Source organism: Plecotus auritus, assembly GCF_963455305.1.
Source record: "Plecotus auritus genome assembly, chromosome: 5".
In the NCBI taxonomy this organism is placed as follows: Eukaryota; Metazoa; Chordata; class Mammalia; order Chiroptera; family Vespertilionidae; genus Plecotus; species Plecotus auritus.
The window spans coordinates 48,415,859-48,442,815 of NC_137776.1; the positions used below are offsets into that span (position 1 = coordinate 48,415,859).

Consider the following 26,957-nt stretch of genomic DNA (forward strand, 5'->3'; position numbering starts at 1 on the left):
CTGGGTCCCAAGGGTAGGGTCAGCCGTATAGTTTCTATAAAAATATACTGTGCACAGATGAGGATGCAGTCCTCACTCTGGACAACCATCTTGTCTTGCCTGCTGATGGCTCCTAGAAAGTAAGGAAGAGAAAGGGAACAAGAATAAGCAGAACCAGCCTTTGGAAAGAGCTGCAGGTCACATGGATTCAGCCCTGAGTCAACAACAAAGAATCTGATGAGGAACATGGAAAGCAACAACATGAACTCCCTTTCCTTGCATTGTCATGACTGACTTTCCATTGGGTCCGATTAAGGGATGATTTGGTCTACATAGCCAGGCAACATGCCAGAGTCATATTCTGCACAACCATCCTACCACATTGTCTGTTCCATATGATTTATGTACTTTCTAAAAAACGAGTATGGCAATGACATATAGTCACATTCCTCCCAATGGAAGCTCTTTATTGGTTTTTTGGCAGCTGGGAAGGAGACGGTGTCAATCATAAAGTTTTTCATTCTGAATCCTGAAAGATCATCCTCTCAAGTGAATGTGCTCCTCCCTCTCCTGAAACCACACAGAATGAGCCAAAGTCCACAAGAAGACCATGTTTTATTTTCCTGATTATGAAAATAGATATCAGATATTTTTATAAAATACTGAGAAAGCAGCCGAAACCAGTTTGGCTCAGTGGATAGAGCGTCGGCCTGTGGACTGAAGGGTCCCGGGTTCGATTCCGGTCAAGGGCATGTACCTTGGTTGCGGGCACATCCCCAATGGGAGGTGTGCAGGAGGCAGCTGATCGATGTTTCTCTCTCATCGATGTTTCTAGCTCTCTGTCCCTCTCCCTTCCTCTCTGTAAAATATCAATAAAATATATTTAAAAAAAAATACTGAGAAAGCAGAAACAGTAAATAGTAAAAAAAAAAAAAAAAAGTAAAAATCTTCCTCAATTGATTACTGTTGACATTCAGCAAATACACTTTAGAACATTTCTCTATGTATCCACTATTATTATATTTTATAGAATATTAATTTATCATATTTTATACATATTCAATTTATACATGTAGTTTCATTAAACTGTTATTTTTTTAAAAATGTATTTTATTGATTTTCCACAGGGAGGAAGGGAGAGGGATAGAGAGTCAGAAACATCGATGAGAGAGAAACATTGATCAGCTGCCTCCCACACACTCCCCACTGGGTATGTGCCCACAACCAAGGTACATGCCCCTGACTGGAATCAAACCTGGGACCCTTCAGTCCACAGGCCGATGCTCCATCCATTGAGCCAAACCAGTTAGGGCTAAACTGCTATTTTGAAAGTAATTAATTTCTCTCACCAATATATGAAAGACATGTGTCTGTAACAAACAAATATAGATCTGCATGATCCTTTTTAGGCCTATTGGGTTGTTTTAGTGGCTTCATAGTATTCCTTTACATGGATGGGTCATAAAATACTTTATTTAACCAATGATAAACATTTAGGCAGGTTATTTTTAAGTTTTTTTTCCTTGCTTAGTATACTTTTTACAAATACAGCTGCACATAGGACCTATTTTTCTTTTCAGTTTAAATTCCTAGAAGTAGAATTCTTTGGGTTAAGAAATATGTAAAATTTTGACATATTTGCAAAGCTACTCTCCACAAAACAACCATTTTTATTCCCAATGGTGCCTATTTCCCTACACCCTCATGAATATTAACACCAGTCTTATAAATGAAAACTGGTATCTCACTTTTACTTATTTTTCTTCAGATACTGCTGAGGTTGAGGATCTTCCCTTTACTTACATATTTATATTCTTTTGGGAAATCTCTACTTAGGCCTCTTGGGTTGTTTTTTACTTGACTTAATCTTAAGAGTGCTCTGTGAATTTATGTACTATATTGTTTCAAATATTATTTTTCAGTTCTCCATTTGCATTTCAACTGTATTTAAAGTGTTTTGAGCCATATAATTGGGTTCACATTAAATTTATGGGTTAATCTAGGGAGAATATGACTTTAAAATAGTTGTTTTATTTAAGAGGTAAGTTCACATTTACTGCAGTATTCTTTTTTTTTAATTTTTAAAAAAAATATATTTTATTGATATTTTACAGAGAGGAAGGGAGAGGGATAGAGAGTCAGAAACATCGATGAGAGAGAAACATCGACCAGCTGCCTCCTGCACACCTCCCACTGGGGATGTGCCCGCAACCAAGGTACATGCCCTTGACCGGAATCGAACCCGGGACCCTTCAGTCCGCAGGCCGACGCTCTATCCACCGAGCCAAACCAGTTTCGGCAACTGCAGTATTCTTAATATCCTTCTGTGGAGGTCTAATGTTTTCTTTATATAGGTCCTACATTTCTTATTATTTATTTATTCCTAGGTATTTTATATTCTTGACTTCTTTATAAATGGGATGTTTTCCATTATATTTTCTGCCTAAATATAGGACAGTAATCTTAAACTTACTTAAGTTTACAGCTTAATAGTTGCCAGCCTTCTGAATAAGGACTCTGTATAGCACTAGTTCCTAGGACCCTCTTGCACTCAGCTTGACTTCCCCCTAGAAAGAGCAAGAAGTCTTAAAGTTGTAGAAGGACAGGGGGATTCTCTCCCTATTGCTTCCTTTGAGCAAATGCTCTCCTGATGTATTTTTCTTCATGAGTTTCAGAATACTACTTCTAACTCCACCTACAAGTTTGGAAAATCACTATGCCAAACAGCTGACAGGAAAAAAAAAAGACTAATTTTTTTGAATTAAAATATCTGATGCATAGATAATAGCATGGAAGAGTTTGTTATATCCTTTTCCCTATATTTAAAATTTTCAATAATAAAAAGTTTTAAAAGTATTTGATTTAGCACTAAAAACAGTATAATCTGGTACGCTGTTTATACGTGAAAAACCAAAGCATTTAAGATGAACATTGAGCCCAGCCAGTGTGGTTTGGTGGTTGAGGCGTGGACCCATGAACCTGGAGGTTGAGGTTTGATTCCCAGTCAGGGCACATGCCGTGGTTGTGGGCTTGATCCCTAGTGCGGGGCTTACAGGAGGCAGCCAATCAAGGATTCTCTCTCACCACTGATGTCTCTATCTCTTTATCTCTCTTCCTTCCTCTCTCTGAAATCAATAAAAATGTATTTAAAATGAGCATTGACCTGCAGTTGCAGTTGTTCCTAGGCTGTAAGCTAGGACTAGTACTTCTTGATGGTGGAACTATAAAGTTATTCACACAGTTCTAATTTGCAGTTCACAGCTGTGAAACTCCTGGGGCCCAGAGTTTTAGCTGCTCATATACTGTGCAAGTCAAACTCCTGAAAGTACACTGGAGCACAGGAGATCACAAGGCACGTAATTGTTCTGAGTGCAGTCTGATGTAAGGTGCCAGCTGGGATGTAAAAAGTGTTTTGGGTTGTCTATCATGGTGATGTACAGACAGGCAGCAAGTCTTCACAGAAGGTCAACGCTATAAGTGTTAAAGAAACACTGCAGAGTGAGGGAAGGTCTACTTCTACCTTTGTGTTATAAAACCTGAGGCAGCAAGTAGATATTTGCACAATGGTATTGGGTCTCCCAAGTAGGTATTTTTGGAATCTATATATATAAAAGGCTAAGTGTCTGTCCCTCTGACTGGTAGCTATGATGCACACTGACCACCAGGGGGCAGACGCTCAAAGCAGGGGCTGCCATGACGCGTACTGGCCATCTATATGTATAAAAGCCTAAGCAACCATTAAGCAGAACGACCAGAACAACTGGAATGACGGGTCACTATGATGCACACTGAGCAGGTAGGCAGTTGAGCAGTTACAAGCGAGGAGGCAGGCAGGCAGGCGAGTAGTTATGGGTGAGCAGGCATGCAAGCAGTTAGGGGCAAGCAGGCAGGCAAGCGATTAGGGGAGAGCAGTGCCGGATTGAGAGAGAGATGTCCGACTGCAGAGATCAGGCCTTAACTGGCAGTCAGACATCCCCCAAGGGGTCCTGGATTGCAAGAGGGATGTCCAACTGTAGAGATTGGGCCTAAACTGGCAGTCAGATATCCCCCGAGGGGTCCCAGAATGCGAGAGGGCACAGGCTAGGCTGAGGGACTCCCCTCATGCATGAATTTCATGCACCAGGCCTCTCGTTTAAAAATAAAAGGCACCAATACTTGGTTTCCCCCAAGTGGGACACAGGTCCCGCCACCACCCCAGAGTGACACCCCAGCAAATCACAGCGAACGCTGCCAAGACCCCATGGCAAAAATTGCAGCCCACAGCCCAGCCCGGCCCAGCCCAGAAATGGTTGCTGTGGGCGCCGGGTAATGACATCACATAGCAACGCCCGCTTCCTATCCCTAGCGACTAGCCTCCTTGGAGTTTCTTCAGCCCAGGAACCCAACTTGCTTTATAGCCAGGTGCAAACATTTTACAGTTTAACCAAATGTTTGTGAAGCATTTTCCCATGCCTCATCTCATTTGATCCTCACAGAAGTCCTAGAGTAGGTAGGTAGGAGACTCGGTAGAATCCTATTTTCTTTTCATTAGCAAAACATGAATAGCAGTATTAAAATATTTCTTCTAATTAATTTCCTTTCAATGTGCACTGGGACATTAGTAATGTATAAAATAGGAAGGCTATAAATCCATAAAGGAGGTTGCAGTGGATTGATGTGGACAGAATTCATACTTATAACTAAAGTTTTATCATTACCCAGTCTACCCTGCTCTCAACTCCATTGCCATGAGTAGATGATGCTGACCTCCTGGAGTAATCTGAAAAAAGACCAGCAATATTTGGTTTTGGTGATTGCAAATTTAGACCTCATAAATATTATGTAACTCTAGTCTTTTTGCCTCTAGCCAACCAGCCTGACTGCAATTTCCAGCTACAAGTGGCATACTGACATTGAGAATTTATGAGCTTTACCGTATTAGTAGTGCACATTTCCTTTTGAATTATTCTAGCCTGTAGCCTGAAGCAGATTATAATTATCATTCCTTTTGCTACACAAATCTGAAGATCTACAAGTGGTTCAGATAGCCACATTAATGTTTCAATGTTTTAAGTAGGCTGACAAATAAAAGCTCTATATGACAAATGAAAAGCAGATGCATTTTTTTGTATTGCTAGAATTTTAAAACTATTTTAGCTAATTAAAATCTGGTCCAAGTCACACTGTCTGTGATTACCTATCTCATTAGAGATGGTTTTCACTTTACCATCAAAACAACAAATGCATATTGTAGTGTGCTTGAAGCAGAATATTCAGGTAGGTGATCTATACTATAAAGTTAGTTCTACACCAAGATAAATATGTAGTCTTAGCTGTTTGGAAAGCAATTTTTTCCCAATAAAAAAATGTGGCTAAGTTCTCAGGCTAGCCTATTTGCCCATAATTTAACTGAAATATCGTATATTTGCAATGAAAACGAAAGGTTTGGAAACATTCAGCAGCAAGCACCTAGTATTTTAGCTACCTTATGGGTTAACTGAGCTAGCCTGGGAATGTTGCTGCCATTTACAATGTGGTTTCTAAAGGAAAAGGTGATCCACATTGTTGGGCAAAGTCCACTCTACTGTCTCCTTCCACCCATTCTCAGCCTCCTTCTCTCAACTAGAAAGTAGATGGAGGCTGAGCAGCCCTCAAAGACTAGACAGGAGAGGACAAGACCAAGTTTCACCCCTTCCTATAAAACCTGTACCAGTTCCAGAGCCAGGATCCTCATGTTCAACTTTTTTCCAACTTCTAGAGCAAGTGAAAGGAATCAAGTCCGTTTTCAAGTTCAAGCAACCCTCTTACCTAATCCTTAACACCAGAGTGAACATCTGAAGCCCCAATACAGCTACTCTGATAGGAAACATGTTGGCTCTGGAGGACTATTATCCCTCTCTCTCCAGAGTTCACCAATATGGGCAGGAGGTTTATTTAATAACTAGAGGCCCGGTGCATGAAATTCGTGCAGGGGGGGGGGGTTGTCCCTCAGCCCAGCCTGCACCCTCTCCAATCTGGGACCCCACCAGGATCGGGCCTAAACGGGCAGTCGGACATCCCTCTCACAACCCATGACGGCTGGCTCCCAATTGCTCACCCGCCTGCCTTCTAGATTGCCCCTAACCGCTTCTGCCTGCCAGCCTGATTACCCCCAACTACTCTCCTGCCAGCCTGTTTGCCCCTAATTGTCCTCCCCTGCAGGCCTGGTCACCCCTAACTGCCCTCCCCTGCAGGCCTGGTCACCCCTAACTGTCCTCCCCTGCAGGCCTGGTCACCCCTAACTGCCCTCCCCTGCAGGCCTGGGTCCTCCCCAACTGCCCTTCCCTGCAGGCCCAGTCACTCCCAACTTCCCTCCTCTGCCGGCCTGGTCACCCCTAACTGCCCTCCCCTGCAGGCTTGATCACCCACAACTGCCCTCCCTTGCAGGCCTGGTCCCTCCCAACTGCCCTCCCCTGCTGGCCTGATCACCCACAACTGCCCTCCCTTGCAGGCCTGGTCCCTCCCAACTGCCCTCCCCTGCTGGCCATCTTGTGTCCACATGGGGGCAGGATCTTTGACCACATGGGGGCAGCCATCTTGTGTGTTGGAGTGATGGTCAATCTGCATATTACTTTTTTATTAGATAGGATAGAGGCCTGGTGCATGGGTGGGGGTCAGCTGGTTTGCCTTGAAGGGTGTCCCAGATCAGGGTGGGGGTTCCCTTGGGGTGTGGGGCAGCCTGGGCGAGGGGCCTGTGGTCGTTTGCAGGCCGGCCACACCCCGCGGCGACCCAAGTGGAGGCCCTGGTATCTGGGACTTAATTATCTTCTACAATTAAAATTTTGTAGCCTGGAGCGGAGCCAAGCCTTCTGCTCGCTCCGTGGCGGCAGCCATTTCTGTTGGAATTTGTGTATCTTCTATAATTGAAACTTTGTAGCCTTAAGCCGAGGCCAAGGCAGGCCAGGGCTTCAGAAGCTTGGCTTCCTCCATCGCCGGGGGCAACCCTAGCCTCCTGCTCTCTCCAGCTCCGTGGCTGCCGCCATTTTTGTTGGGATTTATTTATCTTCTATAATTGAAACTTTGTAGCCTGGAGTGCAGGCCTGGGCCGGCCAGGGTGTGTGGAAAGCTTGGCTTCCTCCATCGCCGGGGAAACCCAAGCCTCCCTCCTGCTCTCTCTGTGGCTTGCAGCCATCTTGGTTGGGTTAATTTGCATACTCGCTCCTGATTGGCTTGTGGGCGTGGCTTGTGGGTGCAGCGGAGTGATGGTTAATTTGCATATTGCTCTTTTATTAGATAGGATTGTCCATAACTTAGATGGAGCCAGTAGAACTGTCTAGCTTCAGCTCTGGCTCCAAGATTTACTAGCTGTCAACCTTCAGCAAGTAATTTAACTACTAGAGGCCCGGTGCATGAAATTCATGCACGGGTAGGGTCCCTAGGCCTGGCCGGTGGTCAGGGCCAATCTGTGGGGCGACCAGCAGGTCGATTGGGGGCCCCTGCTGGCACCCGCCTTGGCTGGCCTGGAGCCACCCGCTTGCCAGCCCATCCCCTGCTGCTGCTGCTGATTGGGGCCTGCAGGCTGGGGGCAGCTCTTGCGTTGAGTGTCTGCCCCCTGGTGGTCAGTGCAGTTGTTCCGCTGGTTGTTCCAATGTTCGGTCTATTTGCATATTAGGCTTTTATTATATAGGATTCTGTGCCCTAGTTTCTTCATCTGTTAAAAAATGGGAACATAACCCTGGGCAATTTTGTTCAGTGGTTAGAGCGTCGGCCAGTGGATCAAAGGGTCTTGGGTTCAATTCCTGGTCCAGGGCATGTACCTCCATTGCAGGTTCTATCCCCAGCCCCAGTTGGGGTGTGTGTGGGAAATAATCAATTGAAGTGTCTCTCTCACATTGATGTTTCTTGTAGTTACTCTATTACTACACACTAGTTAATAAATACCCTTGATGACCATGTAACTACGTTCTTACTCCATAGCTTTCTTAAAAAACTTTTTATTTTGAGATAACTTTAGACTTACACAAGAGTTGCAAAAATAATAGAGAGAATTCCCATATACTTTTCACCAGCTTCATTTATCCTCTGTTAACATTTTACATAACCATGGAGGATTTATAAACACTAAGATACAATCCTATTAACTAGAGTACAGAGGAGAACTTATTCAGGTTCCTCCAATTTTTTTAGGAACATAATTTTTCTGTTCCAGGATCCAATTCAAGATCCCATATTGTATTTAGTTGTCATGCCTCCTTAGTCACCTCAAGTCTACAACAGTTCCTCAACCTTCCTTGTCTTTCATGACCTGGAGACCTTTGAAGAATACTGGCCAGTTATTTTATAGACTGTTCCTCAATTTTGCTTTGTCTGATATTTTCTCATGATAAAATTGATAGAGTATCTCAAATAATAGCACACAGATGTGTCCTTCTCAGTGCACCCTATCAGAGCATTCATTATGATGTTAACCTTGCTAAGATGATGGCTACCAAAATTATCCAATGTGAAGATACTATTTTCCATTGTAAGTATTAAATATTTTACAGAAGATACTTTGAGACTATCCAAATCTTCTGTATTTGCTTAAAAATTTCCCCACTAAACGGCATCACTTTCTGGTATCATTGGTGGATCTTGTCTGCAGCAATTTTTACTGTGATATTCTCTAATAGTGATTTCCTATTTATAATTTTGTATTTTTAAAATTAAATTTATTGGTGTGACATTGGCTAAGATTATATGTTTCAAGTGTACAATAACATATTACATCATCTCTATACTGCTTTTCTATACTGCTTTACATACTCATTACCCAAAGTTTAGTTTCATTTTGTCACCATGTGTGATTTCCTTTATCCTCTTTTTTATTTACTTTTATATATCAACTAGAGGCCCGGTGCACGGGATTCGTGCACTGGTGGGCGGCGTGGCCTGTGGGGATTGGCCCGCTGTGGGAGCACTGCTTATCCTGGTCGGTCGAGTGGTGCTCCCACTGTGGGAGTGCACTGACCACCAGGGAGCAGCACCTGTGTTGAGCGTCTGCTCCCTGGTGATCAGTGCGCGTCATAGCGACTGGTTGACCAGTCGTTGTGGTCGTTCCGCTGTTTGGTCACTGGGCTTTTACTGTATAGGATACGGGCTTGTGCAGATTTATTCTTTCCTTTCAAATCCAATTCTATCATTGTTTTGTTGCTCAAGCTCTTTCAGGTTAGTTCCTGTGCCCCTTTCAATGTGCTTCATTTCCTGTCCCTTGTTTTTAGCATCCCTCACTTTCTGGCATCACAAGATGCTCTATACTCATCTTGTATTTCCCTACCCAATCTTGAAATCAATCCAAGGACACCTAGTTACTGCAGAATGGTATCTACACTAATAAAAGAGAAACATGCAAATTAACCACCACTCTGTCACACCCACAAGCCACGCCCACCAGCCAATCAAGAGCAAGTATGCAAATTAACCCAACCAAGATGGCGGCCATGGAGCTGGAGCAAGCAGGAGGCTTGGGTTGCCCTGGCAATGGAGGAAGCCAAGCTTCCTGCTCGCCCTGGCCAGCCCTGGCCTCCACTCAAGGCTACAAAGTTTCAATTATAGAAGATAAATAAATCCTAAATACTTGCTTCCAGCTGGCCCTGGCCTCTGCTCAAGGAGGCGCTGAAAAAAAAGAAAAAGAAAAAGAAAAAGAAAAAAATGAGGGGCTGGGACCTTGGGTTGCCGGGGGGTGATCAGGCCAGAATGGGATGGCAGGGGCCGTTGGGGGTAAGCAGACCAACAGGGGGGCAAGTTAGGGGTGAGCAGGCTGTCAGTGGGGGTCAGTTGAAGGTGATCAGGACAGTGGGGGGGCAGTTTGGAGTGAGCAGGCCAGCAGGGGGGCAGTTGGGGGTGAGTAGGCTGGCACAGGGGGCAGTTGGGGGTGATCTGGCTGGTGGGGACACATTTGGGGGTGAGCAAGCCAGCGGCGGAGGGCAGTTGGGGGCAAGCAGGCCGGCAGGCAGAGTGGTTAGGGGCAATCAGGCAGGCAGGCAGGTGAGCGGCTGGAGCCAGCAGTCCTGGATTGTGAAAGGGATGTCCAACTGCCGGTTTAGGCCCAATCCCTGTAAACCGGCAGTAGGACATCCTTCGAGGGTCCCAGATTGGAGAGGGTGCAGGCCAGGCTGAGGAATATACCCCCCGCCCCCGCACACGAATTTCGTGCACCAGGCCACTAGATTAGAAATAAAGATATGGCCACTAAATGTGCTGGGAAAATCACTGACTTCAGTTCCTTCAGTGAACTGAGATAGGAAACATGCATACACAGGCATCTATATTTTTCTTTTTTTGCTGGATCAGGAAATTATTTACTTTTAAAAATATTCAATATTATTTTGTATTAGTTTCAGGTGTATAGCACAGTGGTTAGAAAATCATATACTTTACAAAGTATTCCCCCCAATATTTCCAGTACCTACCTGGCACCTTAAGTAGTTATTACAATATTACTGACTACATCCCTACGTTGTACTTTACATCACTGGGACTATTTTGTAACTACCAATTTGTAGTTCTTACTCCCTTCACCTTTTCACCCATTTCCCCAATCTCCCTCCTAGCTGGCAACCATCAGTCTGTTCTCTGGATCTATGAGTCTGTTTCTGTTTTGTTTGTTCATTTATGTTGTTCTTTAGGTTCCGTATGTAAGTAAAATCATTTTGTATTTATCTTTCTCTGACTGACTTATTTTACTTACCATAATACCCTCTAGTTCCATCTGTGCTGTTGCAAATGGTAAGATTTCATTATTTTTTATGATTGAATAATATCCCAACAATTTTATGTATGTACCACCACTTTTTTATTCACTAATCTATTGATAGGCTCTTGAGTTGCTTCCAAATCTTGGCTATTGTAAATAATGCTGCTTTTTTAGGAACCTCTATACTGTTTTTCATAGTGGCTGCACCACTCTGCATTCCCACCAACAGTGCACAAGGGTTCCCATTTCTCCACATCCTCACCAACATTTGTTGTTTGTTGATTTACTGATGATAGCCATTCTGACATATGTGAGGTGATATCTCATTTTGGTTTTAATTTGCATTTCTCTGATGATTAGTGACACTGAGCATCTTTTCATATATCTAGTGGCCATGTGTATGTCCTCTTTGGAGAAGTGTCTATTCAGGTCCTCTGCACATTTTAAACTGGATTGTTTGCTTTTTTGGTGTTGAGTTGTATGAGTTATTTATAAAATTTGGACACGAACCCCTTATCTGATGTGCAGTTGCAAACATCTTCTCCCATTCAGTGGGTTGTGTTTTCATTTTGTTGATAGTTTTCTTTGCTGCAAAAGCTTTTAGTTTTATATAGTCCTATTTGTTCGTTTTTTTCTTTTTATTTCCTTGCCTAAGGACATCTATCAGAAAAAATATTGCTAAGAGAAAAGTCAGAAATTTTACTATCTATGTTTTCTTTTAGGAGTTTTATGGATTAAGTCTTATATTTAAGTCTTTAATTCATTCTGAGTTTATTTCTGTATATGGTATAAGAAGGTGGTCTGGTTTCATTTTTTTTTGCATGTTTCTGTCCAGTTGCAGAGTTTTTTAATTGCTATAATGTACATGGGACAACAATACTACTTGCTGAAGCATGAAAAGCTACCATGTTCTTAGCAGGAAAACGATATCCTTTCATAGGCTTAATAGTAATAATAATACAGACACGTTTGTAGCAATTTTAAAAATAATTTCATACACATTATTTTATTTGGTCCAACAACCTGTTTAAAGTAAGTTGGGAAGATATTCTTGTACTTACTTTACAGGCAAAACCCCCTGTAAAGTAAGACTCAAGGAGGGTGAGGGATTTGCCCAAGATCACAAAAGTTACAAGTGGCAAATCTGGATTTCAAACTTAAGCCTATTTTTAAAAACCTTTTTATTTACAGAAAATGTCAAACATACACAAAATAGACAGATTACTATAACAAACTGCCGTGTACCCATCATTCAGTTTTAACAATTATCCACTCATGCTGATCTTGTTTCATCTATAACCATCCTCCTTTCCCACTTAGTTGGAAGTCCATCCCAGACATATCATTTCATCTATAAATATTTCAGTATATATATCTAAAAGATGATAACTCCTTTTAATGATTTAACACTACAACCATATCACACCTAAAAGATTAACAATAATTCCTTAATATCATCAAATATTTGGGTAGTCTTCTGATATTCTCCTTTTGTCATATGTACTATATATATATTTAATTTTTTTCATTAAACAAAGTTTGTTAAAATATGACCCAAATACTGCATTTGATTGGCATGTCTCATGCCTGTTTTAATCAATTCCTTTCTCCTCCTGAAATACCTTTCTTTGTCCCTAGCACCTCCCACATTCTGAAATTTACTAGTTGTATCTCAGTGGTGACATTTAACATGTTTCTTATATTTCCTATAGACTGATATTAAACCAAGAGAGTTGTTTTGATTCAAGTTCAGTGGTTTTTATTTAGTAAGAATATTTAATAGATGGTGGTGGGCTCGGACAGCTGTCTCTCCTTTTGTGATGTTAGCAACCATTGATGGCTTCGATCCATTAACTCATTAGGGTTTGCCAAGTGATGATATTTTATCAGACCTCTTTCAATTGTTGGCAGGAATACTTCTATAAAGAAAAACTTTCTTTTATCAAATGATTTGGTCAACCTGAGGTTCAGTTCATACAGAAAACTAAGCTAAAAGCTTGATTATTTCTTTTGATTTAATCAGTTTTCAGACTAGCTAGTTAAAAACTTAGAGCTTTGTTTGATCAATAAATCCAGTGTTCTTAATAAGAGATTAGATAAAATTTCTATCTGGAAGATTTGATCTAAAATATCATCTATTTCTGTGTAAATAACTTACATGTAAAAGACTGAGTCAGTGAAACTTGATTTCATTTTGAAGTAAAAACACTGGTCAGAGTACAGTAAAACAGATACACTTCACTAATTTTTATCATAAAGTAAAACATTAATTACCCAGATTTAATAAATCAAATATCTTCTCCATCCCTTTCTTCTCACACTTTCATTTTGGGGGGTGGGGTGGGGCTGGAAGAATAGTGGTAACAAGACAAGAAGACTGCAATTTGAAGGGGACAAAAACCCAACTCCAAAAGGATTTTTTCTTTAAGAAAGAAACCCAAAACCAAAAGAAAACAGGTAAAATTAGCTATTGGAAATTATGGCCATGTGAATCAACCCTTGCTCCCCACATCTGGCAGCACTTAGCTCCCCAGGGCATGCTTGGTGCCCCAGGGCACTGTTACACATGTTTGACCAGCAGGGCAACAACAAAGGACACAGAGGCTATAAAAAGAGGCAGCAGGTAACCATCAGGCTGGCCAAATGGCTGAGGCACTTTGACAAAACACACAATGAAGCAACTGGTTATTCCCATGGCTAAAAACTCAAGGAGGGGAGGGCTTTATTTTAGGATTCAAGTTCCACAACCCATCTCTTTAAGTCACTGGATTACTTCCTTGTTTTAATCAGGTCCACAAATCCTCCCCTTTCTTTCACATTCCGTGAGTAACATCAGAGACAAGCTCTATAAAGCCACCTAGACTTCTTGCCAAAAACCCATCTGAAAACTCAACTAGACTGTTTTCTGGACTTTACCCCCAGACTGTGGGAGAAGTGAAGGTGCCAAGTTACTCTACAAACACTTTGGCATTATACTAAAAGAGACAGAAGTGTTCATGAATGACATGGTCTATCTTATACTCATTCTGCAACTTAGATGAGCACAAAGTACTATCAGGTTTAAATATGGCTCTCAACAAAGCAGACATTTCATAATTATGAAGTAGGGGCTTTGCCTTTCCCACAGCCTAAAGCCCTCTTTTGGAGCCGTTGGTAGGGGAGTGTCTCTCTTCTCTTCCACCATGAATCCTTACCCTCCTCTTCACTAAGACTACTAAAACATACCACAGGCAGAAGGCAGAAGGGGTGGGGGGCTAAGGGGAAGGTATGGAAAGGGGACATCTGTAACACTTTCAACAATAAAGATAAAATAAAAACAAAACAAAACATACCAAAGTATTCCTTCTAATACAATCTTAGCAAAGCAGGAATGATAACTCCTATTAAACTAAGGCTTTATGGAGATCTTCTCTTAACCCAAAGGAATCATTCTAGTAGTTGGAAATTTTATGTTCCAAACAGGTCGTAGGGGAGATATTTTGGGGCAATCGGACCCTTCCAATGATTTCAGTTACACCATTAATAATCTGTTTCATGAGAATGAAACTCTGGGGGGGGGGGTCATTATAAATGTCTTTAGTTTCCTCTTCCAGTGGAATATTTCTGAATTATGAATTTTAGAAAATGATGAGCACTTAAGATAAAATATTTCTAAATTGTCATTCATATTTATTTTTCAAAACAATTTTTTTACTTATTGATTTTAGAGAGAAAGGAAAAGGGAGGGAGAGGGAGAGAGAGAGAGAAACATCAATTTTTGTTTTTCTACTTATTTAGGCATTCATTGATTCCTGCATGTGCCTTGACCAGGGATCAAACCTGTAACCTTGGCCCATCAGGACGACACTAAACAACTGAGCTACCTGGCCAGGCAAAACCATTTCTTAAAACTAAACAATAAGAAGATTTTTTTGATGTATGACATATACATACATGCATACATGTGGGTGTGCATTTAATAGTGGAATTAAGAAATCTTTTGCCCCGCCAGTGTGGCTCAGTGGTTGAGCGTTGATCCATGACCCAGGAGGCCACTCGGGTTGCGGACTCCATCCCCAGTAGGGGGCGTGCAGGAGGCAATGATTCCCTCTCATAACTGATGTTCCTATCTCTTGCTCCCTCTCCCTTCCTCTCTGAAATCAATAAAAAAATATTTTTAAAAAAGGCATCTTTTAACAAATGGATAACATACAATTAAATATCTGGAGAAGCTAAGTATATTTTTATTTTTAAGTACAGAAGAAAGTTAAGTGAAAGGTTTTTATTAAGAAAGAGAGTATTTCTTGCTAACTGATGCTGCTCCAGTGACTCTAATCTATATATATAAAAGCTGAGTAACTGGAACGCCGGAACAACCGGCAGCTTTGACGTGCACTGTGGCCCCGATCGGCCACTCCCACCCTGACTGGGGCCCGGGCCAGCCGACTGATGGCCTGCAGCCCCTCCCCGCAGTGGGCCTGGCCCCAATCGGGGCAGGCCAGCCAGACCCCACCCGTGCACAAATTTGTGCACCAGGCCTCTAGTAGAAGATAAAAGGCAGAAAGCAACATTACTATTGCTCTTGACTTTATTACAAAACCAGAAGCATATCAAAAATTTGAATTCAGAAAGAAAATTTCAAATGCTGAAGGTTGGGGCTGGGGTTCATAGCTTAAGAATGCAGACAGGGGTTTTCTCCAAGTATCCCTCTTGTAATGTGATAACTTCTTGCCTGCTTTAGTTTCTACCTCTGCAATAATTTTTGTGTGTTTGTTTTTGTTAATGAAGGTTTACAAATGAGCTAAAATCTGGTTCATGAGTTTGAGGTACTTATTTTTGTGGGGTATAGTTTTTTCATTCACCTAGTATTTTGGAAAATGTTTGCCACAGATGTCCACACGACAGGGGACCCTAAGACCAGAAAACATTTTCTTTATCTCTACTTTATTATAATACTAGAGGCCCAGTGCACGAAATTTGTGCACACAGGAAGGGGGGGGGACCCTCAGCCCAGCCTGTGCCCTCTCACAGTCCGGGAGCCCTCGGGGAATGTGTGACTGACGGTGTAGGCCCGTTGCGGGGAGCAGGCCTAAGCCATTAGTCAGACATCTTTACTACTGCCACAGAGGTGGGAGATGCTCCCACCACCGTTGCTGTGCTCGCCAGCTGTGAGCCCGGCTTCTGGTTGAGTAGCGCTCCCCCAGTGGGAGCACACTGACCACTAGGGGGCAGCTCTTGCATTGAGCGTCTGCCCCCTGGTGGTCACTACATGTCATAGCGACCGGTCATTCCGCCATTCGGTTGATTTGCATATTAGCCTTTTATTATATAGGGTAGACTGATTCTTCTATTCATGCTTTTGATTAGATTTTATAGATGGACAAAAACTAAAAGATGCTGGAATTTTATAGTTCAAGGATTTTTAGATGTATTTTTCAAAATAACTAAATATATTTTAAAAGCAAATAAATAAGTACGGTTACAATTACTGACAATAGTAAACTGTACTTTTTAATAAAAAATATTTTTATTCATTTTAGAGGGAAAAGAGATATAGAAACATCAACAATGAGAGAGAATCATTGATTGGCTGCCTCTTGCACGCCCCTCACTGGGGATGGAGCCTGTAACCTGGGCATGTGCCCTGACCTGGAATCAAACTGTGACCTCTTGGTTCATAGGTTGATGCTCAAGCACTAAGCCACAACTGTAAAAAAAAAAAAAAAAAAAAAAAAAAAGTTTTTACTGATTTTTAAAGAGAGAGGAAGGGAGAAGTATAGAGATATGATCATCGATGAGAAACATTATCAATCAGCTGCCTCCTGCAAGACCCCTACTGGGGATCGAGCCCACAATCCAGGCATGTGCCCTGACAGAGAGTCAAACCAGTCACCTCTTAGTTCATTGGTAGATGCTCAACTACTGAGCCAAACCGGTCAGGTCACACTATACTTTTAAAAGAGATACATGCTCTATGGAGTTTACTGAACCTCTCCTGATTTGTTATGGTTTGACCATGTACTTCCTACAAATTCTTATTCTCTGATTTCCCTTCTTTGTTCAAGCTATGCTGTATCTAGAAGACTAAAATGACCTATAAAGTTGCTTTAACAATACGTGGCTAAAGTAACATACTAATCATGATAAGTTTAACACAAAATCAAGAATCAAGTTAGAATATGGTTTTAATGTTCTTAAATTATTTTTTAAAATATATTTTATTGATATTTTACAGAGAGGAAGGGAGAGAGATAGAGAGCTAGAAACATCGATGAGAGAGAAACATCGATCAGCTGCCTCATGCACACCTCCCACTGGGGATGTGCCCGCAACCAGGGTACATGCCTTTGACCGGAATCGAACCCAGGACCCTTCAGTCCGCAGGTCGACGCTCTATCCACTGAGCCAAACCGGTTTTGGCAATGTTCTTAAATTATTGAAGTGAATTCATATCTATAATTGCCATTAAAAGTAAGCACTGTCCTTCCTTTTTTAACCCCCAAGAAACTGATTTTCCAGAGCTTCAAATTATTACATATCTAAATCTATTTGTCATGTAGTTCACAGCAAAACAAACTAATTATTATTTTTAAATAAATCTTCCTTTCAGAGATGCCCATTATGTTATTGGTAAGCGAAAAAGCAAGTTGCAGATCATGTATAATATGATATCATTAAAAACACACACGGACATTTGCACTGCATAGGAAAATAAAAGTCTAGGTGAGGATAATTACTAAGTTTTCCTGCTTAAAATTCTTCAGTTTGTCAACCACTTTTAGAACATAATTCTAACTTCTCAGTCTCCAAGGCTCTGCATGGTCTTGCCTCTGCCTACCTCTAGCCTCCTCACACTCCACCCTCCTTGTCACTCACTAACCCCACAACCACAGTCCCTTTGTGTTCCTCAGACATTTTAAGTCCTTTCTTGTCTGTGCATTTGCTCTTTCACCAACTCCTCACATCACTGGCTCATTCACATCCTTCAGGCCTCAGCTCAAATGTCACTTCATCAGAGGCCTTTTGGGAGCACTCTCTCTAAAGTGGTCTTCCCAGATATTCCTTCTTAACCTTGTTTATTTCTTCCAAAGCACTTTTCCCATTTTGGAGTTATCAAGTTTGTCTAATTGTGCCTTTTTACCTCCCCTATCAGAACACCAACTCCACAAGGTCTGAACTCCAGCACCTACCACAGTAGCTGCTGGGGTTTGTCCTTCTCTTTCTTTCTTTTTTTTTTAATGTATTTTATTGATTTTTTACAGAGAGGAAGGGAGAGGTATAGAGGCCAGAAACATTGAGGAGAGAGAAACATCAATCAGCTGCCTCCTGCACACCCCCTACCGGGGATGTGCCTGCAACCAAGGTACATGTCCTTGACTGGAATTGAAACTGGGACCTTTCATTCTGCAGGCTGATGCTCTGTCCACTGAGCCAAACTGGCCAGGGCTGTCCTTCTCTTTCTTTAGGCCTCTTCAGCCTGGTAAAATCTTTAATACTTTGCACTTGGATTTTCAGAGTCTAATTTTTACAATTTGGATTTCACTTTCTTGCTAAAAGAACTATCCACATGAGCAAACACCAGCGGGTATAAAGTATAGGGATGAGAAAACTTGATGCAAACTTCAGGGCAAATGACATCTATCTATACTAATGAAAGGGTAATATGCTAATTAGACTAGACATCCATTTGGATGTCCTTCCAGACAAAGCCACGGTAGCAGGGGCCGAGGCAGAGGTGGTTAGGGGCGATCAGGCCGGCAGGGGAGGGCAGTTAGGGCCGACCAGGCCGGCAGGGGAGGGCAGGTAGGAGCGACTAGGCCAGCAGGCAGAGGAGGTTAGGGGCGATCAGGCAGGCAGGGGAGCAGTAAGGGGCAATCAGGCCAGCAGGGGAGCAGTTAGGGGTGATCAGGCCAGCAGGCAGAGGCAGTTAGGGGTGATCAGGCAGGCAGGCGAGCGGTTAGGAGCCAGCGGTCCCGGATTGCGAGAGGGATGTCCGACTGCTGGTTTATCAGGCCTAAACTGGCAGTCGGACATCCCCCGAGGGGTCCCAGATTGGAGAGGGTGCAGGACGGGCTGAGGGACACCCCCCCCCCCAGAGCACAAATTTCATGCACCAGGCCTCTAGTATATATATAAAAGGCTAATATGCAAAGTGTCCCTGTGCGAGTTTGACCGGGAGACCGGGAGCTCTATCACTGGCTATGATGTGCACTGACCACCAGGGGGTGGCGTGGAATGAAAAAAGGCCCTGGCCGGTAGCCAGGGAAGGGAGGCCCTGGTTGGCAGCTGGCAAAGGGAGGCCCCAGCCGGCAGCCAGAAGGAAGGCCCTGGCCGTCAGCCGGAAGGCCCCAATTGGCCCTGATCACTGGCCAGGCCTAGGGACCCTACCAGTGTACAAATTTTATGCACTGGGCCTCTAGTTGGTAGGTAAATTTAAAATGAAATAAACAAGTTTTGAAATCATACTGTAAGTCAAAGAGGAAATTCAAATAATACATACATAAACCTATGTATGTGCCTACATATGTATAAAATTATGTACATACAATCAGCCCTCCCTATCCTTGGGTACTATATCCTCAGATTCAACCAACTGCAGATGGAAAATACAGCTGACCCTTGAACAACACCAGTTTGATTTTTTTCAATAAATACAGAAAATGTATTTTTTCTCCCTTATGATTTTCTTTTTTTTTTTTTTAATATGTGGGTTACTTTTTTTTTTAATATATTTTATTGATTTTTTACAGAGAGGAAGGAAGAGTGATAGATAGTCAGAAACATCGATGAGAGAGAAACATCAATCAGCTGCCTCTTGCACACCTCCTACTGGGGATGTACCCGCAACCAAGTTACATGCCCTTGACCGGAATCGAACCTGGGACCTTTCAGTCCGCAGGCTGATGCTCTATCCACTGAGCCAAACCGGTTTTGGCCCTTATGATTTTCTTAATAACATTTTCTTTCCTCTAGCTTAATTTATTGTAAGACTACAGTATATAATACATATAACATACAAAAGATGTGTTAATGGGCTATTTATGTTATTGGTAAGGCTTCAGTCAACAACTGTTAGTAGTTAAGTTTTGGGGGAGTCAAAAGTTATTTTTGACTATCCAGGGGTCAGCACCCCTAACCCTGCATTATTCAAGGGTCAACTGCATTGGGGGAGGAACGGTTACATTGCTGCTGATGTGTACTATGTAGTTAGGCCGACCGATGGTTGCATCTATACTGAACATGTACAGATATTTTTTCTTGTCATTATTCCCTAAACAATACAGTTTAACAACTACTTACATAGCATTTACATTGTATTAGGTATTATAAATAATCTAGAGATGATTTAAAGTTTATGGGAGGATGTGAGTAGATTATGTGCAAATACTATACTATCCTATCTAATAAAGAGGGAATATGCAAATCGACTGTCACTCTGTCACAAAGATGGAGGCACCCATAGCCACAAGTTGGTGGCGCCCAGTCCCCTCAGCCCCGCTGGAGTCATCCTTTTACAGTGAGGAGCAAGCAGGCCCCTGCAGAGAGCAGACAACAGGGCCCCTGCAGAGAGCAGACAGCAGGGCCCCCGTAGCGAGCAGACAGCAGGGCCCTGCTTGCCCCTCACTGAGAGCAGACATCAGGGCCCTGCTTGCCCCTGGCCACAGTGGCAAGTGGCAAGTAGGCCCCCGCAGAGAGCAGATACCAGGGCCTGCGGCGGCGACAAGCAGGCAGGTCCGCAGAGAGCAGAGAACCACGGGGAGCAGGCCTAAGCCATCAGTAGGACATCCCCTGAGGGTTCCCAGACTGGAGAGGGTGCAGGTTGGGCTGAGGGACCCACCCCCAACCGCCCACCCCCGTGCACAAATTTCGTGCACCAGGCCTCTACTCCTATATAATAAAAGCCTAATATGCTAAGTGTCCGACCATTCAACCAGTCACTATGATGCACACTGACCACCAGCGGGTAGACGCTCTGACCGGTAGGTTAGCTTGCTGCTGGGGTCCGACGGATCAGGACTGGGCAAGACGGGCTGGACACGCCCTGGAGCTCTCCTGCAGTCCCTCCCCAGCCCCGATCTTGCACTGGTGGGGTCCCTTGGCCTGGCTTGTGCCCTCTCACAATCCAGGACCCCTAGGGGCATGTCGGAGAGCCAGTTTCAGCCTGATCCCCACAAGCCAGGCTGACGAACCCAACTGGTGCATGAATCCATGCACCGGGCCTCTAGTTTTATATAAGGGACTTGACCATCTAAGGATTTGGGTATCCATGGGTACCCTGAAAGCAATTCCTCAAGGATACCAAGCAATGACTTTATAAAAAAATATATTCACACACATGAAATATATATATATTTGATTACCTATGAATATGACTCCTGATGGCTAACTCTAAGCACAGAGATATATGGTTGTATGTGATAGGTTGGGCGTTCTCTAGTGTTTACCATCTACCCCAGTGCTGGCTCAGTGTCTGACATATAGTCAACAATCAGTAAATATTTGTTGAATGAAGGAAGGAACCCATTCATTCCCAGTTCCTGAAGGGATTTTGGCATATCCCACCTCATTCTTCTAGACCCCTTCTCATTGCTCTGAAGGGGAAAATGGGTGTAGGGAACCAATTTGATTATTGCTATAAGTAATAGTTGTCTGCCCTGATCCAGAAATCTCATGTCTGCTTTCAGGACAAAAATCAATAAATATAGGTCTTAAAAACTCATTACGCCCTAACTGGTTTGGCTCAGTGGACAGAGCGTCAGCTTGCGGACTGAAGGGTCCCAGGTTCGATTCCGGTCAAGGGCACATGCCTGGGTTGCTGGCTTGATCCCCAGTAGGGCATGTGCAGGAGGCAGCCAATGATTCTCTTTCATCATTAATGTTTCTATCTCTCTTTCCCTCTCCCTTCCTCTCTGAAATCAATAAAGACATACTTTCTAAAAAAAAAATTCATTGCCTTCCCCTCTGGATGGGATGGTGGTACAGAATTAGTAGCTCTGACTCATTTGTACTTATATCAGGTCAACTAGCTTGTAACTGTGGTTTCATTATCAGGCCCGAAACTTTCTCTTCAATTGTGTGGTCATCTATTCATCTCAATATGTCTCAGAAACTGAAATAAATGTTGAAGATGCTAAGATAAATTTTAAAGATTATATTGTGAAAATGAGACTAAGATGTGAAAGCAAAAAAGCCTTTTTGCTTTCTATAGCAAACACAACATCTAAGTAGGCAGTTAGGGGTTTGCTGTGAAAGCTTTAAAAGCCTCACTAAAAAAAGGAAAACTCCACAATGAGAGGGAGAAGGCTCTTCCATGAGCTACTTACTAAGTTAAAATACAGGGCTCTCCCTAGAACATAAAGGATCTCAGCAATGATTATGAATGGCGGCTAACATGACAAAAGAGAGAACAACCAGACATGTCCCTCCTGATGGGAGTATATGACACTACCTATGATGTATTCTTGCCAAAAAAATATTTGAACTTTAATCTGATCAAACTTCAGGATGGAAGCGACAGAGTTTACAGAAATTACAGGGAAAAGAAAAATGGTAAATGACATCATGATGATCCAATCAGAAAATCTAGCCTGAGAAAATCTACAGAATAAATGACCTGGTTTCTTTAACAAATAAATCACAAGGGGGAAAAAAGAGGGAAGGGGAAGCCTATAGATTAAAAGATTAAAGAGACACATCAATCAAATGCAATGTGTGGACTGTGTCTGGTTCCTGAATCCAACAAATCAACTGTGGAAAAAAATCCAGGAAATCTAGACATTAACAACATATTTGATGCTAAGGAATTATTCTCAAATTTTGTAAGATTTAATAATGGTGTATTTTTTAAGTACTTATATTTAAATATTTTAGAGTTGCCTACTAAAATATTTATGGATGTATATCTAAGATCTGCTTCCACAGATAATCTGTAAAAGAGGAATACAGGGAGTAGATGAGTGTAGAAGTAAACCAACGTTGCTGAAGTTGGGTGATGGGTCAATGGAAGTTCATTATACTATTCTCTCTAGTGTATATTTAAAATTTTCCTCAAGAAAAAGCTAAAAAGTAAAAAAAAGAAAGCTTTTATCAGTTACCATAGTACCCATCAGAACACATCTACACCAGTTCTCACCTGGCCCAATAATTGCATCAATATCACAATGAGTGTTTATGAAAATGCAGATTTCTGCGCTCTGCCCCAGACATACTGATTATGAAAATTCAAGTATAGGAGCTAGAATATGCATTTTAACAAACTAAGCAATTTTTACACACACTAAAGTTTCTTATATAAATGATCCTTATAAACACTGAAGTTGGAGAACCACTTACTGGGCATTTTGTGTCAGTTTCAGCCCTCACTTTCCAAATGAGAAAGTAAAAGGATAAAGATAAATTAACCGGTCAGAGATCATTTTGAAACCTTAAAAGAATTGAGATCTTTAAACCTTTCGAATCTTGACTGTCCAGTTTACTGTTTAAGCACCAACTAAACAATGTTGTTTAAAAATACATTATTATTAGCTTTTAAAAGTTTGGTTCAAATTCTACCAGAACCAATTTACCCTTTTGATCCTTCAAGACTAACACACACACACACACACACACACACACACACACACACACACACACACCATAAGTATCACAGGGGTCCCATATAAGATATCTTTAAAAAGAGGGCTCTATCAAGATGTAAGAGATAGCTTGGCATTCTGATAAAAGTGGAGGTGTTCATGGCCAAATCCCTGGGGTTTGGCTGAAAACAGAAAGCCCATTTTCATTTGATAGGGCTTTAGTTAGTATAAGGTATATAGCGGGGGGAGGAGGGGAGTTAAGGGGGTGTCACCTGTTTGCCACTGGTGAAGATTATGTGTCCGGAGGCCATGTCCTTTTCCAAGGTGAGGGTTCTGGAGGCCAATTTTCATCTGCCCAGACAGGTCATTGTTGGGCTGCATGGTTTGGGTTTCTTAGAGCTCTTCTTGTTTGTAAAGACACCCTTGGCTTCCATGCTTGGTAATGGCCTTTCAAAAGTTATTAGAGAAAATATGAGGTGGGCACATTTTTCTATTTATCTAAATGGCTACATTCATACCCTAGCCCCTTTTGGTATTAATCCAAGTGGCTTGATTTTGAATTAAAGGGGTGGACTAGAAAAATGGAAGTACACAAATCCTTTAATGAGAAAAAACCAGCACTTTCATTTTCTCCCCAACATTTTATGAAAATTTTCAAACATAAAAAAATATTCAAAGAATTGTACAGTATACTACCTATATTCTATAATTAACATTTCACTATATTTGTTCTTTATCACATTTCTAAATATTCCACTATCCATTTTTTATGCATTTCAAAGTAAGTTTCAAAAGATCAGTAACCCATTCCTCCTTACTTCAACATGCATATCATTACCCAAACTTCAATATATGTGTTTAGAGTTCCTTATCTTTTGTATACTGAGGTAAACTTTGTATGCCATGATATGCACTAATCTTAAGCATATCATTTGATGAGTTCTGACAAAGGCATATTCCTGTGTAACCAAATAGCTATCAAAATACAGACTATTACCAACACCCCAGGAAGTTTCCTCTCCTCCCTTCTCAGGAATCCCACCTTTACCCAGTACTTATGGAAATATGTGGTCTGATGCTTCCACATCATCTGGTGAGGTGGGACTGAAATTATAAGTAACACTTTCCAGATAACTTAGGCCACAGACAGAGTAATTTTTTTCTTAGGTCATATGAACATGACATGAAAACAAAAACATCAGACCCTGAACATTTTCATGCTTTTCCCACTTGACTATATCCCAAATTTTCATTTTAAAATTTCTGAATTAAAACTTCAAAATTAAACTTCTGACTATTTCCAAGCAAATAGACAATTTTTTGTTTTTGTTATGTTAATCCTCACCCGAGAATATTTTTCCATTGATTTTTAGAGAGTGGAAGGGAGGAGGACAAACAGAGAGAAAGAAACATCGATTGGCTGCCTCCCGCACACAGGGCTGGGGATAGAGCTTGCAACTGAGGTACATGCCCTTGGTGGGAATCGAACCCTAAACCCTTCAGTCCATAGGCCAAGGCTCTGTCCACTGAGCCAAACCCACTAGGAAGCAAGTAGACAATTTTTTCATAACCTTTTATCAGGGCAAACCTACAGGAATACTAGTATAGCTATTAAAAAATACTTCACACGAGAAATGCAATTAAGTTTAATTAAAATGAATGCTAATATTCCTCCTATAATAATAAAAACAAATGTCTGAAATATACTCTAATGAAAGGAAAATCCCCTAGTATATTATACAGCTAAAAATACATTTAGGGTGGAGGAAGGCATGGGCGGGGGGTGAATATAGGGGACATCTGTAATAGGGTCAACAATAAAAAAATTTTGTGAAAATATACGTTTGTTTAATATCTGAATTTTTATTATTACTCTAAATCTAATGCAATCCAGACTTCAAAAATTAATGACTCTATTAATTCTACTATTTTCTACTCATGCAAGCAAAGGCAGTAAGTAATGTTGCAAGTATATTCTTAGGATATCTGAAAACTACCAATAAACAGCATCTTTTTTCTTATTTGTTTAATAACTGCTGTCATTCTCTTTGTAAGCAGCAATCACAAGATGTCAAACAAATTCTGCCTTGACTGTGGGTACTGATAGATGCCTCTGCTTGTTTTTATTAAAAACAAAAAAATCTTCCTGCATTAATTACCAACACAGGAGAAGTGGGGGCACTGCTGGGATGTTCACCAGGCTCTGGGCAAGCAGAGATGCAGCACAGAAAACCATGGAGCAAACTCAAATGCTGAATACCGGAACACATTTTTCTTTAACTCCCTGGGGACTCAGGAACTCAAAGTCTTAGATTCCCTTAAAGGGAAAAGCAGGAGCATGCATGGGGGCAGGGTGGGATCATGTTTATCAGTCACAACAGTTCATCTGGGCCTGGATCCAGGTAGTCTGCATGTCTAAATTTGATGAAATATAGGCGCCACCAGGTAATAGTAGTGGTCAGGGAGCTTGCCAGAAACCTGTAACTCAAAACGGAAAAATGAAATTAAAAGACTACTTTGGCTAGGCAATTTCTTTCTTCAGGATGCAATAACTGCAAACTACAAAGTTGAAAGAACAGACAATTCTTTGTATGTTTTAAAGTTTCTTCTTCCTAATGTGACACAACATCTGGGCCAGAAAAATATACACAAATAGTTTCAAACTTGCATTTCCATACTGAACTGTAAAGTTTTAGTAGAACTTCCCCTCCTCTTTCTTCTTTCTCTTCTCCACATGCTGCATGGGAGTTTGGCCTATGGCAGGGAGCAGAGGCAGGCTGAGGTCTTGGGTGTATCCGGAGGGTAGGTACTAGGGCCAACAGTGGTGGAGCAGACCCTGACCCTATCCTGTCAATAAACCTTAACCCCGACCTGCCAGGCCACTGAGCTGGCTATTCTCTGTCTAGCCTCTTCTCTAATTGCTCTAAAAATGACTCTTCATTTATAAGTACCTTTGTGTAAACACCCCACAGGAACTGACAGTCATCAGAATTACCATACAGTTCTAGTTTTTAAGGAGAGCAACAAAAGTCTTTCATTGTGGTAGGACTCTGAAAACAATTTCAACTGTTGTGCACAATACTTATCACTCTTTTAGCTTAGTCTGCAGGTGACATTAATTTGACTTTTAAAACTGTTTACAGTGAAATGTTAGATCTTTTGATTTGGTTTTTTGAAAGTAAAGGTGGAGAAGTGATTTCTGGTTCTCCACAGAACCAGTCTGTTTCTCTTACTTCTGAGCGACCCAGAGAGATAAAGCTAAAGTCCTGCACTTCTTCACCCATCCCATGAAGCACCCCCATAAATTCTAAAAGGACTGACACTTTTTACCTAAATATGAAAATATAAACAAACAAAAAATTAAAATGGGAAGGAGACAAGAAGAGGAATAAAGTTCTTTAAAAAATTTAAATCAGCCTTAGAGATTAGTATAAAACACAAAATTCTTTTTAGTAGTTTGAGACTTAATTTTTTTCCTTTTTCTTTATAGTAGTACAAATTTTAAAACACATAATTTACTTAGGACTCCTTAGAAGCAATTCCCTGAACTATTATTTTTCTTCTACTGACAAAATGGGAAAGCCAGTTATTGTCAATTTTATAAAAGAAAACCAATCTTGAATATTGCAAATCACAAACTCTCTTCTGATTGGGTGCAGATTAAAGTCTGCCATTTAAAGAACTGCTTATTTAAATAGCTCAAATTAAATAAACTATTATTTCTAGTGATT

General features: G+C 41.5%; 1 protein-coding gene across 8 annotated transcripts in view; it reads right to left on the reverse strand.

Moving 5' to 3' along the window:
- Positions 1–26,957, reverse strand: part of METAP1D (methionyl aminopeptidase type 1D, mitochondrial) — a 73,199-nt gene that overhangs the window by 32,768 nt on the left and 13,474 nt on the right. For 4 of the 8 annotated variants that reach the window (XM_080668574.1, XM_080668575.1, XM_080668579.1 and 1 more), the window contains exon 2: positions 23,499–23,673. The exons of 3 other annotated variants lie outside the window; for them this stretch is intronic. In XM_080668574.1, the coding sequence (XP_080524700.1) occupies positions 23,499–23,607 (109 nt within the window). In that variant the 5' untranslated portion in view covers positions 23,608–23,673. Of the gene's footprint in view, positions 1–48; positions 113–23,498; positions 23,674–26,957 lie in introns of all 8 variants that reach the window. One more of the 8 variants, XM_080668581.1, reaches the window with a different exon arrangement.